The sequence below is a fragment of the Heteronotia binoei genome, chromosome 7, assembly GCF_032191835.1.
Source record: "Heteronotia binoei isolate CCM8104 ecotype False Entrance Well chromosome 7, APGP_CSIRO_Hbin_v1, whole genome shotgun sequence".
Lineage (NCBI taxonomy): Eukaryota > Metazoa > Chordata > Lepidosauria > Squamata > Gekkonidae > Heteronotia > Heteronotia binoei.
In genome coordinates this window covers 69,510,757-69,525,867 of record NC_083229.1, presented here as the reverse complement: position 1 = coordinate 69,525,867, position 15,111 = coordinate 69,510,757, and the positions used below count along the sequence as shown (strand labels likewise).

General features: G+C 41.5%; 1 protein-coding gene across 3 annotated transcripts in view; it reads left to right on the top strand.

The window, feature by feature from the left end:
* Nucleotides 1-15,111, top strand: part of SNTG1 (syntrophin gamma 1) — a 280,518-nt gene that overhangs the window by 97,274 nt on the left and 168,133 nt on the right. For all 3 annotated transcript variants that reach the window (XM_060243820.1, XM_060243821.1, XM_060243818.1), the window contains exon 11: nucleotides 4,446-4,575. In XM_060243820.1, the coding sequence (XP_060099803.1) occupies nucleotides 4,446-4,575 (130 nt within the window). The remainder of the gene's footprint in view (nucleotides 1-4,445; nucleotides 4,576-15,111) is intronic.

Sequence of the window (15,111 nt, the reverse complement as noted above, 5' to 3'; positions counted from 1 at the left end):
GGAGTCCAAATGCAGGAGCTCTAGGTGGGCCATGAAACTGACTGAGTGACTCCGGACCAGTCATGCTCTTTTAGCCTAAACTACCTTGTTGTGAAAATAAAACAGCAAGGGGAAATGTCTTCCTGAGCTCCCTGGGGGAAGAGCAGGATTTAAAAGTAATAGAAATAGACATTGTTACAATTTCTGAACATCACATGCTGTACTCTCAACTTCAAATTCATCACAGAGGAATTGAATCATGACACAATTTCTAGACTTGCAAAGTCCAAGTTGGATTTTGGTTATGAAATGCTGTCCAGCTCTTGTGACTCTTCAGCCACTCAGACCCATGAACTTTTTTTAGGCTGCGTGCCAGAAAGACTATTAGCTGAAGAAATTGGGCCTTTAATCTGCAGAATCCAAAGGTTTTCTGCAGGCTTCATAATTACCTGTCATTTGGGGGCAGTAAATCAGTCCGAAGTGCAGTATAGCACAGAATGTAACTTTGAGGAAAGCATTGACACAGAATACTTGAATGGCCTCTCCTTTTATTGATGTATGCATCACAGTCTTTCATTACATTTAGTTTATGGCCAAATATTGGAGAAATGAAATGTGAAAATCATTGTGGATCAATTCTGAGTTCTCCAACCCTTTCACCTAAGTAATGTTTGAAGTAGATCATCTTTGAAACAACAATAACAAAATTTTAATTGGAGCCACCCAACAGGGAAGATTGTGCTTTTACACACAGTACGAAGGAAGTGTAAAAAATGAAATCATTTATTAACTATTAAACTTTAAAGCAATATTTGTTTATTTTACTGAGAATCATTGTTTCTATTTGCCCTTTTTATTATACTATTTCTGAAATTGCCAAATAGGCCCATCAGGTGTCCCCAAACTTTTTGAGACGTTGGGCACCTTTGAAATTTTGAGAGGGGGTAGTGAGTGCTCCTGCAATACTAGAACTAAATTTAATTTGATTTGATTTTTCAATTTATACCCCACCCTATCCTGAAAGCAGGCTCAGGGCAGCTTACAACACTTAACATTAAAATGATCCACATCAAAAATTAACCAACATCATAACTACAGATATTTCAAATCAGATCAGAAAACAGTAATTCATACAATTGGCAACAAACCACGCAACAGTATGTAGGCTGAAAACTTTCCGCACAACTTAAGCACATTGATGGTAACTTGCGGGGAGAAGTGATGCCCGCTGAATCAATTAAAAGCCTGGAAGAAAAGCTCCATCTTTCAGGCCCTGCAAAATTTGGATAAGTCCCACAGGGCCTGGATCTCCAGCAGGAGCTCATTTCATCAGGTAGGGGCCTGGACTGAAAAGGCCCTCACCTTTGAAGCCAGTTGGGCATCCTTAGGACCAGGGATCACAAGAAGATGTTTTGTAGCCAACCTCAGAGCCCAGTGGGGGGCTCATATGAGGAGAAGCAATCCAAAAGATATGCAGGCCCCAGGCCGTAAAGGACCTTAAAGGTAAAGACCAACACCTTGAAACAGATCCAGTACTTGAGGGATAGCCAGTGCAGTTTGCGCAGCACTGGATGCATCCACACTCATGTAGACCTCGATGCCAACAACTGGGCTGCTACATTCTGCACCCGCTTGAGTTTCTGGAGCAGGATCAAGAGTAGCCCCACGTAGAGAGAGTTACAATAGTCTAATCTGGAGGAGACCATTGCATGAATCACTGTGACTAGATCAGGGGAGGTAAGGTAGGGGACCAACGGCCGGGCCTGCCCTAGTTGAAAAAAGGTGGCCTTTGCAGTGGTGGCAACCTGGGTCTTCATAAATAAAGAGGCATCCAGGAATACCTCCAAGCTCTTCACCTCTGAAGGGCAGGAGCCTGATCCCACTTCCTGCCCCCCCCCCCAATTCAGACACAGGATTTCAGTCTTTGATGGATTTAACTTCATCTGGCTCTGGTGCAACCAACCAGCCACAGCTTGCAATGCCTCACCCAGTTCATCAGGGGCAGAGTCCAGACGACCATCCATGAGCAGATAGACCTGGGTGTCATCAGCATATTGGTGACAACCCAGTCCGTATCTCCGGACCCAAAATGGCTACCACAGAAAGTGGTGCCAAAGTGAAAATGGCTGTCACATACCTCCCTTCTCACTTTGTAAAAGACTTCTTTAAAAATTCCACTGTCCTGGAAAGAGGGGGAGGCAAAAAACAAGAAGCAGTATATAAATAAAACTCTGCGGTCTCACCCATACGCCTATAGACACAGTTGTTTTGTAGGCTCTGCAGAATTGAGCTAAAGTCTGCAGTGCCCAGGTGTCACTCAGAAGTATATTCCATAGATCAGGAATTATCGCCAGAAAGGCTCTAGCTCGGGTTAAGGCTAGGCAAATGCTCTTTGGCCCTGGGACTGTCAGTGTGTTGTTACCAACATAATGTAATGCTCTTGCGGGATTATGCCAGAAGTGGCTGTCCCAAAGATAGGCTGGTTCCAGAGTGTGAAGACATTTAAATGGTTTTTGCAAGCCACACTGCTGCTGCATGACTCTCAAGTGAACACAGAAGTCATTTAAATGCCTTCTGAGTTCACTTGCAGATTGGGTGAGAGTGTAAATGGCAGCACGCAGCTTTCCTCTCAGAATTGGGGGTGGCAATGGCAGTAGCGCTCTTGCTCCAATCTTCTGTGGTGCATATTTCCATGTAGCCATAAATGGCTCCTCCTCTGCCTGCCTAAGAATAGAAGATAAAGACGCAGCTGCTGCTTTTGCTTACTGCTTGCTTTTCACATTCTTGCTCATACCCAGGGCTTTTATTTTTTAGCAGGAACTCCTTTGCATATTAGGCTATACACCCCTGATGTAGCCAGTCTTCCTGGAGCTTACAGTAGTCCATGTACCAAGAGCCCTGTAATCTATTGGAGGATTGGCTACATCAGGGAGTGTGGCCTAATATGCAAAGGAGTTCCTGCTACAAAAAAGGCCTGCATGCCAGTGGCTCTGTTGTTTGAGTGAGAGTCAGACATGCTGAGAGCAGTCAGTGCAAATGATGGTGGCTGCTCTTGCTAGCAGCAGTCATGCCTGAGTGACTGGCTGCATGTGATCCCCTCCACTGTCTATTTGTGTGCCTGCTGACTCCACTCCTTTCTAGAAAAGGGGAGCAGCATTTATTTAGTCTAAAAGAAGGTGACCTGGAATGAACAATTCCATCTATACGACATTGTTTTTATTGGATACAACTGTAACTTATATAGGAATGTAAGATGATCCCTCTTTTTTATGGTATACCTGTTGGGAGGAATATAGTTTTGCTTTAGAGAAAATAATGTATTTAATGGAGGGGACCACTGAAACAGCATCTTGCCATGAATCACCTAAACTCTGGACAGGACTTGCCCCAACTGTGCTTGGGCTTGTCATATCAGCTCTTTGCACCCTTCCCCTTATGGTGGTAGGGCTGCTATGATGATTATCCCCCACAACTTATTTTTTTTAAAAAAAATTATCAATATCTAAAAGACATAAACATCTAATTATTTTTGAGCTGTGCTCTTAGTACTTTAACCCAGTGGTTATTTGTGGCCACAAGCCACTCTCCATAGGTAATTCCCCAATTCATTTTAGAGTTGTGAGAAATGTGGGTTCCTGTTTTGAATTTATACTCTCTTATAATGCCATCCTAAACAGAGTAACTGCCATTTAAACTCATTGCCTAACTCTGTGTAGGGTTGCACTTTGTTTGCTGCACTTTTTTTTTTGTAAGAAATCTGAATGTTTGCTATTTGGGGGAGTGAAAAGATCTTTTCATGTGGTATGTCATTACCTTGTAAATGAGTTTCAAATACAATGTATTGAATTTTACTGGATTTGTAATATAAAGCATCCCAAATAGCAAGAGTATTTGGTAGTGCTATAAATTAAATTATTAACTGTTGCCTTTTGTATTGGACAACTAAAAATCTGTTGCCAGCACATTCTTCCCATTTTATTATGTAGTTATAGGACAATATATTTGATCATGCCATTGCTGGAGGCAAAGGGTGTGTTGTCTAAAAACCGTACTCCTGCTGCTGCACAAATTCAGGTTCCCCCCTTCCTTTAAAAGATAGTACAGGAGCCTATAGGCTTTTGTCGCATTACGTCATGGACACTGACATGAACATCTAGCTCCAGGGTCTTCATTTTCAAGCTGTGTGTCCTTAGCACATTTCCCAATGTGAGCAATTTGTGTTCAGTTGGTTTTGTGAGTTTTGCCAAGATTTAGCTGGAGATGTGCCACATACAAAGCCAAATATAGAAAGGAATGACTCACACAATAGGGAAAGCAGCAGGTCTTCAATGGCAGATTCTTACTGTGCAGGGAAGCGGCATGCATGTATGGATGGGACTTTTAAAATTTTTCTCTATCTATTATTAAGTTGGTGATGTTGAAGCAGATGCAACTGTCTTCAGTCCTAATGTATTATGTGTCTACAGGCAAAATGCATTCCAAGTAATAGCAGTGGATGGTGTTTGCAGTGGCATAATTCAGTGTCTTTCTGCTGAAGATTGCATTGACTGGCTACAAGCAATAGCAACGAATATTTCCAACCTCACAAAGCACAATGTGAGTATGTCTTTGAGTAATTCACCAGATTTCCTAGGCACATTTGCTCCTGCCATAAAGGCCTCATGAATTTATGCTCAGGAATATTTGTATATAAACTGTACTTGAAGCATCCCCAGATAAGTCAGATCAAGTCTCTGATCAATTCAGATTGTTTTAAAGTGATGGAAAGTTATCCTCAGATAGCTGTGTAATCAGTTTCATGACTGTGTTCTTTTTTTGTCCTGTATCTGGTTGGTTTCACGGGAAGCAAAGGTAGAAAGAAATTTACAGCAAACATGCTGTTTTAAGATATGTAGGCACAGAAGCATAGAGGTAACTCTTTGTTTTGCATTTGTGCCTCCACAAAAAAAAAATGCAGATACTGCCTTGAGGAGCATTAGCTAGCTATGATAAATCAATAATACATTTGGCTTCCTAGCTGTCTTCCTACATTGCTAAATATTTGAACTATTTGGGATAGTGGATTTAGTCTGGAACATGCTTAGTAAAGAGAAATAGGAATGGCTTCTGTGTCCTGCTGAATACCCAGTCCATCTTCCAAGTGGCCATTATTCCTGCCCTCACCTTTTTGTCCTCCATCACACCCCATCAACATTAGTAGAGAGAATCTTAGTTTGTGTGATGTAGTCTTCATATCACTCTGTAAACTACATCTCATTTGTTCTTAACTGGTTTCATTGTAGATAGATAGATAGATAGATAGATAGATAGATAGATAGATAGATAGATAGATAGATAGATAGATAGATAGATAGATAGATAGATATTTGCAAGACGCTGAAGACAAGCAGAGCACAACAAAGACAGATCCCATTGCTTAATTGTATTCTGCTTGTATGCCCCATGAGGGCTGCTGATGGAGATGGATGTAGAGGAATCAATGGTCTGATCCAGAGTTAATATATCTAACTGTCAAATGGATACTTAAATCTGTGGATACTTAAATCTGCAGAATGGGATAGGCAAGACAGATCTGTCAAACTTGAGAAAAGCATCAGATTTGCAGAAAAATCTGATTTTTTTTTAAATGGCAGTTAAAACCCTCCAAAATGATAAAAGCAGTGTTGTAGCTTTAAGAAATGAATGCATTCAGTGACCATAACTGGGCAACCATAACAGTATTGCCAGCTTTCAGCATTGGTTTCTGTCAACAAAAGGCATGAGGGATGTGGCAAGGCCCTTGCCAGAGCTGTTTTGGCCTTTGAGGAAGACCCCATTGAGGCCAAGTCTAGCAGCAACTATTGGGCAACTCCATAACTCAGCCAGGCCCAAGAGCTTGCTGCTATCCAAGAGCAGCCACCACATGAAAGTCAGTGTAGTACTCAGAGTTTCATATGAGGATCTGGAAAACCCAGGTTCAGATCTTCGTTGTGCTGTGGAAGTTCACTGTGTGACCTTGGACAGTCACGCACTGTCAGCCTGACCTACCTTACCAGTTGTTTCAAAATAAAGGAGAATGATGTAAGCCACTTTGAGAAGAACTTTGATTTAGCTCTCACTGAACAATGCATGCTGAGAAACCCCACCACCACCAGATGACTCCAGTTTCAGAGGGAAGAGGAGGGGAGATTATCCTAATAATTGCCTTTATTTTATTTTATTAGATGCTAGAATTGAAGGATATGTGTCATGAGGAAGTACTTTGAGTTGAATCTGGCCAGGTTCCTCCTCAGTCTCAACTAATCCCCCTCCTTATTCTAGCTTTTGTTCATTTCATCCTCCCCTCCCTTTTTTTAACCTGTGGAAATGGTAGCTAGGTCTGCCCCTTTATTCTTAGGAAATTTTAAAGTAGCCTAATGAATATATATATTCTTAGGATACATTGTTCTTTCATCACTGTTAAATATTCAGGGGATTAAGCAGTTCTGTGACTTACTTTTCATAATTCATCATAATTTATTCATTGGAGTGACAATTGAAATAACAGAGAGTTTGGTAAAGAAATTGCCACATACGATTCTGACAAGTTGAACTACTACAAAGTGGTTGAAACAACTTACATTTTTCCTAAATAAGGTGAATTAAGTTATATCAAAGCATCATTTAACGTACTTCATTTCTTAAATGAATTCCTTAAATCTTCAATATCTTCCACATGCGCTTAGTTAATTTAATTTCTTGTGCTGGGAATGCAATGAAGAGTTCTGTAGTTTTTAGTGACAGAACTATTCCAGCTGGTGACAATATGGGAAAGTCAATATGTTGTAGAAACATGACAGATACGAATTCATCTGCCATCTGTAAAATTCCATGCTACATAAGTCTATTCCATCACTGTTTATTCATCTTGATAGTACTTTCACTGAACAAGGCCATCATTCTCACCACAAATTTGATGAATGAAGATATAGCTAAAATTTGTACTTACTCTAGGCTATTTTCTTTTTCTAATTTTATCTTGTGCTTGAAACTATTTTTGGTATTTTGAGTAAATAATTTTATTAGAATGCCATCCAACATTTTATTTAGCTCAATTTAATTTCCTTCTGATTAGCACCATAATTATAACTACCAATATTAAATGATGATTAAAACAATGTTGTCATACAGTATGTTTTAAAAGAACACATACACAGAATAGATCCAATGCGTTCCAGAAACCATATGAACAAAAATGAGAAACGTCCTTTTTTTTTTTACCCCACCCCTCCAATTGTTTGGATTGGCTTAAATTAAATCTGTGGGAATGACCACTCGACAAATGTATCGGGAGAAAAAGCCTGCTCATGGGAGGAAAAGCCTCCCTTCTCAGCCAGGTTCCTTTATTTTATACACACTGAAGTTACCCACACTTAAAGCATAACAGGAAACATGTGCCCAACACAAGGCAGTATAGTCTATAAGAATTAATGCAAGCTGGCATCCGTCCGGGATATATTCGTTCCGGGAACAAGAATGTGGTAAACCCGAGTGTGAGAAGCCTGCGTTCTTTTGTGTAATCAGAATTATAGAGAATCGAGTTGGTGTGCTGATTGCGTGATCTTCCCACATAAAGCAACACAGGTACTAACTTCCACATATCCACCCCTCCCATATGACAAACTATACAGTACAATTTTGTATGGGGATGGCATCTGCAATACCTATGCACCATTCTTGGCATGGTATATTTTATTGCTGAAACTGTTTCTTATATTTTTAACTTATCTGCTGAATTTGTTCTCTGTATTTTATAGTATTATGTTAACACTAGGAATAAGGCACATTGTGGAGAAAAATACAACAGGCTCTAGAAAAAGACTCTGAGCAAGTGCACCCCACTCTTGCTGTCTTCCCACCCACACAAGTGAAGGCATTCACTCCTCCCACCCTTGATGTCTTCCCACCCCCCTCTAACTACCATCCCACAACCACCTCTTCCTCTAGAAGGGCAGTTGTAATTCTGAGAGATCTCCAGCCTTCACCTGGAGATTGGCAACAATAACTCCCCAGGAGAAAATGGCTGGTTTAGAGGATGGAGTCTATGACATTGCATATGTCTGTGGTCCCATCCCTCCCATCCTTTCCAGGCCCCACCTCTCAAATCTCCATGAATTTCCCAACCTGGAGTTGGCAACCCTATCTCCTTCCCAGCCAACCATCAACCGACCTTTATCTGGGCCCCAGTTTTCAGCTTTCCATCTCCTCCCCTCTCTCTGCAGCCTCTACCTATGAAAAGTATGGTTTTTCTCCACAGTGTGAGCCAAAGCGGCTTATACCAATCTCCTCTCCCCTGTTTTGATATGCACAACAATCCTGTGAAGTAGGTTAGACTGCAAGTCTTTGACTGGTCCAAAATCACCCAGTCAGCTTTCACAGCAAGAACCTAGGTCTGGCAGACCCTGCTTTGAAGCACTAACTGCTACATCACACTGACTGTCATGGAGGGGCCGACCTTGGCAGAGTATAATGACACAGAGTCTACCCTGATTCTTTGTGAGGGAAGCAGTAGCTGTATGCCTGTCTCTCCCCACTTTGAGAATCCCGTTAAGGTTTTAGGGGTGGAGCCATTAGGGGATGTGCCAAGTTGGATGCTGTTGTCCAGCTTCACTCCCAGGTGGCAGAGGAATCATGCAGTGGTTTGTACCCATGTGGAATCCCAAAATTTTCCATCCCTTGTGGTTTCACCCAACAGGCGGGCTGGGGAGAATTGCCATCAGATGACCAGGGGTCGTCTGGATGCATGGATCCATCCCATATGCCTCGCCAGTGGGAGGGACGGTGGCTCAGTGGTAGAGCATCTGCTTGGGAAGCAGAAGGTCCCAGGTTCAATCCCTGGCATCTCCAAAAAAGGGTCCAGGCAAATAGGTGTGAAAAACCTCAGCTTGAGACCCCGGAGAGCCGCTGCCAGTCTGAGAAGACAAGACTGACTTTGATGGACCAAAGGTCTGATTCAGTATAAGGCAGCTTCATATGTTCATATGTTCAATTGCTGCTAATTAATAAAGTTGTGGGCATAGTTTATTCCAGCTTTGTGTTGGTAATGTATTATTCTTCCCATGCTTCCTCCCACATTCCCTCTTGCCCCAGGTCCAAAAATGTCTTTTTGCTATGATGGGGAATTGACCTGTAATCTGGTCATAATATTATTTTAAATGTTAGATGGCAATAAGACTTAGATATTTGACAGCATACTCTGGGATCAGGTATTCTGCTATACAGGGACATTTAAGGACAAAAAGAACATTTAGCCATAAACTTAGAAGAAAATATCACTTCATTTATGCTAACAACAATGCAAGATGATTAGAAATGCCTGCGAGTCATTTAACGTAACAAGATGGTTATTGGAATGTATATTGTTGTGGTTAACTATTTTTTTCAGCATCTCAGCATAAGATAATTTAGCTGGGTCATAAATGATTGCAGTTTCACTTGACAAGCAGTGTCAGAATGTCAAAACATTTATGCGGATTTCTGTAAACATTCAAACAAGCTGAAGTGCACCATATCAGATGATCTGTATTTGAACTGCATCCTTATTTGCTCTTGGCAATTGTGTCAATTTACTTGTGTCTCAGAAATAAGAATAAGCTCACTGAGACATAGAGATGGACTCTTCATACCATTGTGAAGCAAAGTGAAAACTAATCAGAATAAAGCAAAATAGGGAAATTCTCAACCGGTATGAAAAGGTATTGCCTGAAAGCCTTATAGGCCAAATGATCCAGGATTAAGCTGTACAAATTACACCTTAGTTGGAGCTAAAGAATACCTGTAGCTCTTTTCAAAACCACAGCAAGAATTTCTGGCTATAGTTAGTGTAGCTCTACATTAGTAGCTCTCAGCTACTTTTGACCTTGCTTGCACAGAGAAAGTTCAAAAGGACCTGAGAGATAGATCAAGATGGGTAGTCGTGTAAGTCTGTCCGTAGCAGTAGAAAAGAATAGAAAAGCACTTTTAGATTAATGAAATTTATGGTACAGTATGTGCTTTTGTGAGTCACTGCTGAAGAAGTGAGCAGCGACTAACAAAAGTTCATACCCTACCACAAATTTTGTTAGTCTTTAAGGTGCTACTGGGCTCTTACTCTTTTCTACAAGTCCATCAGGTTTTGAAGGTGGACGGAGCTTCCTCCTTTTTCTCCAGTCTTTGATTGAATGGCTTCAGTTAACTCTTGTTCCCCAAGACGAGAAGGAGAGTTGGTTTTATGCCCCGCTCTTCACTGCCAAAAGAAGCCTCAGAATGGCTTACAATCACCTTCCCTTCCTTTCTTTACAGCAGATATCCTGTGAGGTAGGTGGGGCTAAGAGAGCTCTCTGAGAGAACTGCGACTGACCCATCGTCACCCAGCTGGCTTCATGTGGAGGAGTGTGGAATCAAACCCAGTTCTCCAGATTAGAGTTCACCATTCTTTGCCACTACACCAAGCTGGCTCTGCAAAGCCTACTACAGCAGCCCTTTGTCAAACCCTGGAAACTGAACCCTGGGCAGTAGGTTGGGTAACCTGAAATAATAATATTGGGATTGGAGGTGAAACACAGGGAAGAATGCGATGCAATTGCAGTAAACAGACTTGGAAGAGAAAAGGCAAAATATAAGGGGGGCGTGGCCAGTGATGGCACTTCCGGTGACATCACCAGAAACTGTGTCAACGCCATGCATAATTAATGAAGGGGCATGGCCAGTGACGTCACATCCAGTTACGTCACTGGAAACTGCGTCATCAGGGTCATAACCCCAATGACGTCACCCGGGTCATGACCCCAGAGTCACATGACCTAGCCCCGCCAATCACCATCTATGCCCCACCATGATGTAGCTATCCTGCATATTTAATTAAGCACCTCCCACCAGGAGGTGTCCTGACTAGCCCGACCCCTCATGACCTCACCTCGCCAATCACCATCTATGCCCCACCATGACATAGCTACCCCACATATTTAATTAATGAAGCACCTCCTCCAGGAAATGACCTTACTGCCTCACACCACGTGGCATAGCCAGGCCAATCAGTGTCTATGTCCACCCCGCTGTGACGTAGCAGCCCTGCATATTAATTAAGCAGGCCAGAAATCACATATGCAGACCCCTCCCCTGCCCCCTTCTCCAGTGCCACCCACTGCAGCGTCATTGAACTTCCACCTGTGGCACCCCATCCCGGAAAATGGGGGCCACCACTGAGAAGGCCTGAGTAGGTCCATGTGACACGTGCGGTCACCCCTGGCCAACAGCAAATGGGCTGGGGGGCTGGGGCCCATCCCCACCAGGTTATTTTAAGAAAGAAGCCATTTGTGCTTGAACCCACGTGCGCAGGCTCTTGCTGAGAACATGGAAACTCCTGCCAGGTCCTTGATATTCACCACATCACCACCATTGGGGAGGCCTAGCTTCAACAACATTGGCGCTCCTGCCAGGCAGCTGGTTTTTGACATCTCTTCTGCATCTACTATGTACTTTGGTGGAGTTGTCCCTATGCGCTGTACTTACCTGGTCTCCAGTGAGGCTGCAGAGATGCCCAAGCACTCCGCAACTCCAGAGGTAAATGGCAGAACAGAAAACACGATAATGCCTTTATGGGGAAGCCAGCGTGATATGTGGATGGCACTTTCCAGCTGGCCTGAAGATGAGATGGACTTGGGAATGCCCAACCCGCTGTGGTGTATTTACCGGGGCCCTGCTGAGCAGTTTGAAGATGATGCAGAAACTCCAGAGGGGAGTGAAAACGAAGAGATTTTAGACAAATCCATGGAACAAGAGAATGCGGTGTCAAACTCAGAGGTAATCAAGTAAAGCAGTGTTTGTGAATGAGTATATAATGAAGGCGGGTGATGGACTTTTTCACTGAGCTGGTTTTTTAATTTTATTTTGACAGCTTGATGAGAATTTTATCCAGATTTTCAGTAATCTTCACATCAGTAACACTGCTGCTGCTGCTTATTAAAAGTTACAACCACAGCTTTCACAGGACAATCAGAGCTGACAGCGGGTTCTTTATCACCCTTCCTAGCAACTCATGCACAAGTGTTTTTCCACAGAACACTACAGCAGCCTTTACCACCCATCTTGCATGGTCATTGGACCTTCCAGGGGCCTGGGAGGTTGGGCTTGTGGAAATACAGTATCCTCACAGCTGGAAGACCCTCACCAAAGATTCCACCATTGTAATCATTACGAAGGAGAAACAGTGGAAATACAGATTCAGTAGCAGCTATTATAAAAACGTGCCTGACCTGGTGGTGAAACACCATACAGTCACATACCCCCCCCCCCCTGAACTGAGCATGGACTATGACCCACGGTATAGGAAGATCGGTCTAAGAGCACTGCCTACTTATACCTTTTCAGCTTCTAAAGAATTGACTCACCTTTTAGGGGCACCCCCAGATGAGGCGATCCAAAATATAAACTTTACAGCAGACATCACAGGGGGGTTCAACATTTTGTACATTTACACAGACATTGTGGATCACCAAATTGTGGGTGATGCATATGTTCCATTACTGTGTTGTATCACTGTGCAAGGGGAGACTGGCGACTGTATCAATAATATCTATGACAAGCCACACTATATTCCTGTGAATAAGCACCACATAGACACCATCACTATTGAAATAAAGATGGACCAGAACAAGAACGTGCCATTCCAGTTTGGTAAGGTGATCGTGAAGCTTCACTTTCATCTGTGGAAAGGCCTGGTCTGTTAAGCACACAAAGATGGTCATCTTAAAAAGCTGGATCATGGAGAGTTAGGACGCTTCTCCAAAAGAGGAGCGGACCGGAACCTTTGTGTTTGGGCATAGAAGGTGATTTCAACGCCAACTGCCTACTTTTCTCAGATAGGGAAAAGGCCAAGACATGCCTTGGAAATTCTGAGGGGATTTACTTTGGCTGACAAGGAGTTCCAGCGGGGCTTCTCTGAGGCTTTGAAGGATCCCCAGCGAATGATTGCATTCCAGCGTCTACATAGGTTTCCGTGGTCATTAAATTGACTTAAACCCATCATGATTCAAGCCTTCTTTGGACTATTTTAGTATCTATTCATTTATCTTCAGCAAGGACAGTGTTAAAGAGGATAGATTTGATCCCAAGGTAAGAAGATCATTATCTATCACTCCGGGACTAAAACAAGCTATCTGGGAAATAAGGACTAAAATTTGGAACTTTCTAAAGTTAAGAAGAAGGGAAGGGGGTAATTTTGGGACTATTAGGATCTAAAAAGCCAAGTTAAAAGTAAACAAAAAAACTTATGTTCGGAATACTTGCAGTTTCTGCAAATACCCCCGTCGTCACAGAGTTGCTGCAATGGAAGACATCACAGGAAGTGGTGTAAACATCACGAGAATACCTGATCATAGAACAGAACTTCGTGGCTAGAAAAGCATGAAGTAAAACAGGAAGAAAAGCAGGAGGGAGCCATTGAAAGAAGGTCAAGTCTTCAACTTCCTGGATCCCTCTAGGACTAATTAATCATAGGAAAACTTCGGCGGCCATTAAAGGAAGATCAAAAATTGAAAGAAAAAAAAAGAATGGGACTTTAAAACTTGGTGGAGCTGGCAGATATTGTTATAATAAGGTGAAACACATTGGACTATATAATTAGAATTAATTTTGGTGGGCTGAAAGATAAAAGGAAAAAAGTTTTAAAAAGGAGCCAGGAAAAATCGTGGATGTCATTTTGTTAAATTAAAACTTTAAAAATTAATATCTGGAGTTAGGAAGCTCCTAGAATGGCGATTTTGGGCTCATTGGAAAGGGCGTGTTTCAAGCTATCAGAATCTGTGTTTCAATTTTGAATTGAAGAGACCAACGTTGGAGCCTATATTTATAATGGGAGGACAGTAATGTCTGAACATAAGGGGGAACTGAAGCTTCATCCAAGGGCCAGGTCTTTGGAAGAGATAAAGATGGCCAAAGTAAATGAACAACGTGAAGCCATGGAGGCTAGATTGGTCAAAGTGATGAAAGAATTAATAACTGAAAATATTAAAAAAATTAAGAAAAGACATTAAATCAAGTGCAGAAGCGGTGAAAACAGAAATTAAAAAAGAAATTGAGGATCTTCGTAAAGACTCACAAGCAAGAATAAATAAAGTGCATGTAGTTGAAAATAAAGTAAAAGATCAAGATTCCATGATTACTAAGTTGCAGGAGAAAGTAGTTCTACAAGACTGTAAGATAATGTAGAACTAGGTACGTCTGAAAGGAGTTCCTGAAAATAAAGAATTTGAGTTGAAGACATATATAATAGGAATAATTGCTGAATTTTTGGAGATGGACCCTGATCAATCTAGCTATTCCTATGACTATATATAGGATCAATTCAATGTATGCCAAAAAATAAGCTACCAAGAGATGTGGTAGTAAGACTTGTATCAAGAGACATGGTTGGAAAACTTTTAAGTACACGATTTGAAAAAGCAATGGAGGTAGAAGGAAGCAGAGTAAGAATTATGAAAGAGTTGCCAAGAAAGGTCATAAATGACAGAAGATTGTACAAGAAATTAACTGATAAACTACATGACAAAGGTTTGAGATACAGATGGATATTACCAGAAAGTCTAAGCTTTGAATTGGAAAGAAAGAGGATTACAATTAACAATGTCCAAGACCAGAGAAGATTTTTTTAGGAACATAGGGCTTTTGGGGATACAGAATAAGAGAAGAATCATTATGGATTACAAATTATTATCTTGGAATGTAAATGGACTAAATTCACCACAAAAAAGAAAGGCTACATTTCATTGGATTAAAAAGCAAAAATGTAATATAATTTGTTTACAAGAAGTGCATATTAAACAAATGGATTACAATTTTTTATGGAACAAGCAATTGGGTACAGAATTTTTTTCATTGGCTAAAGAAAAAAATGGGGAGTGATTTTTTACATAAAACAGGAACTTAACCCCAAACTGGTTTTTAAAGATGATGATGATATGTAGCCGTGGAAGTGTCATTAAATGACAAAAAGACATTGTTAGTGGGATTCTATGCCCCAAATGGGGCAAAGGACTCTTTCTTTAAAGAAATTGGACCAAGTGGTATATGAACAAATAATGTTGATGGGAGATTTTAATGGAACAGTTAAAAATATTTTAGACAGATCTGGAAAAA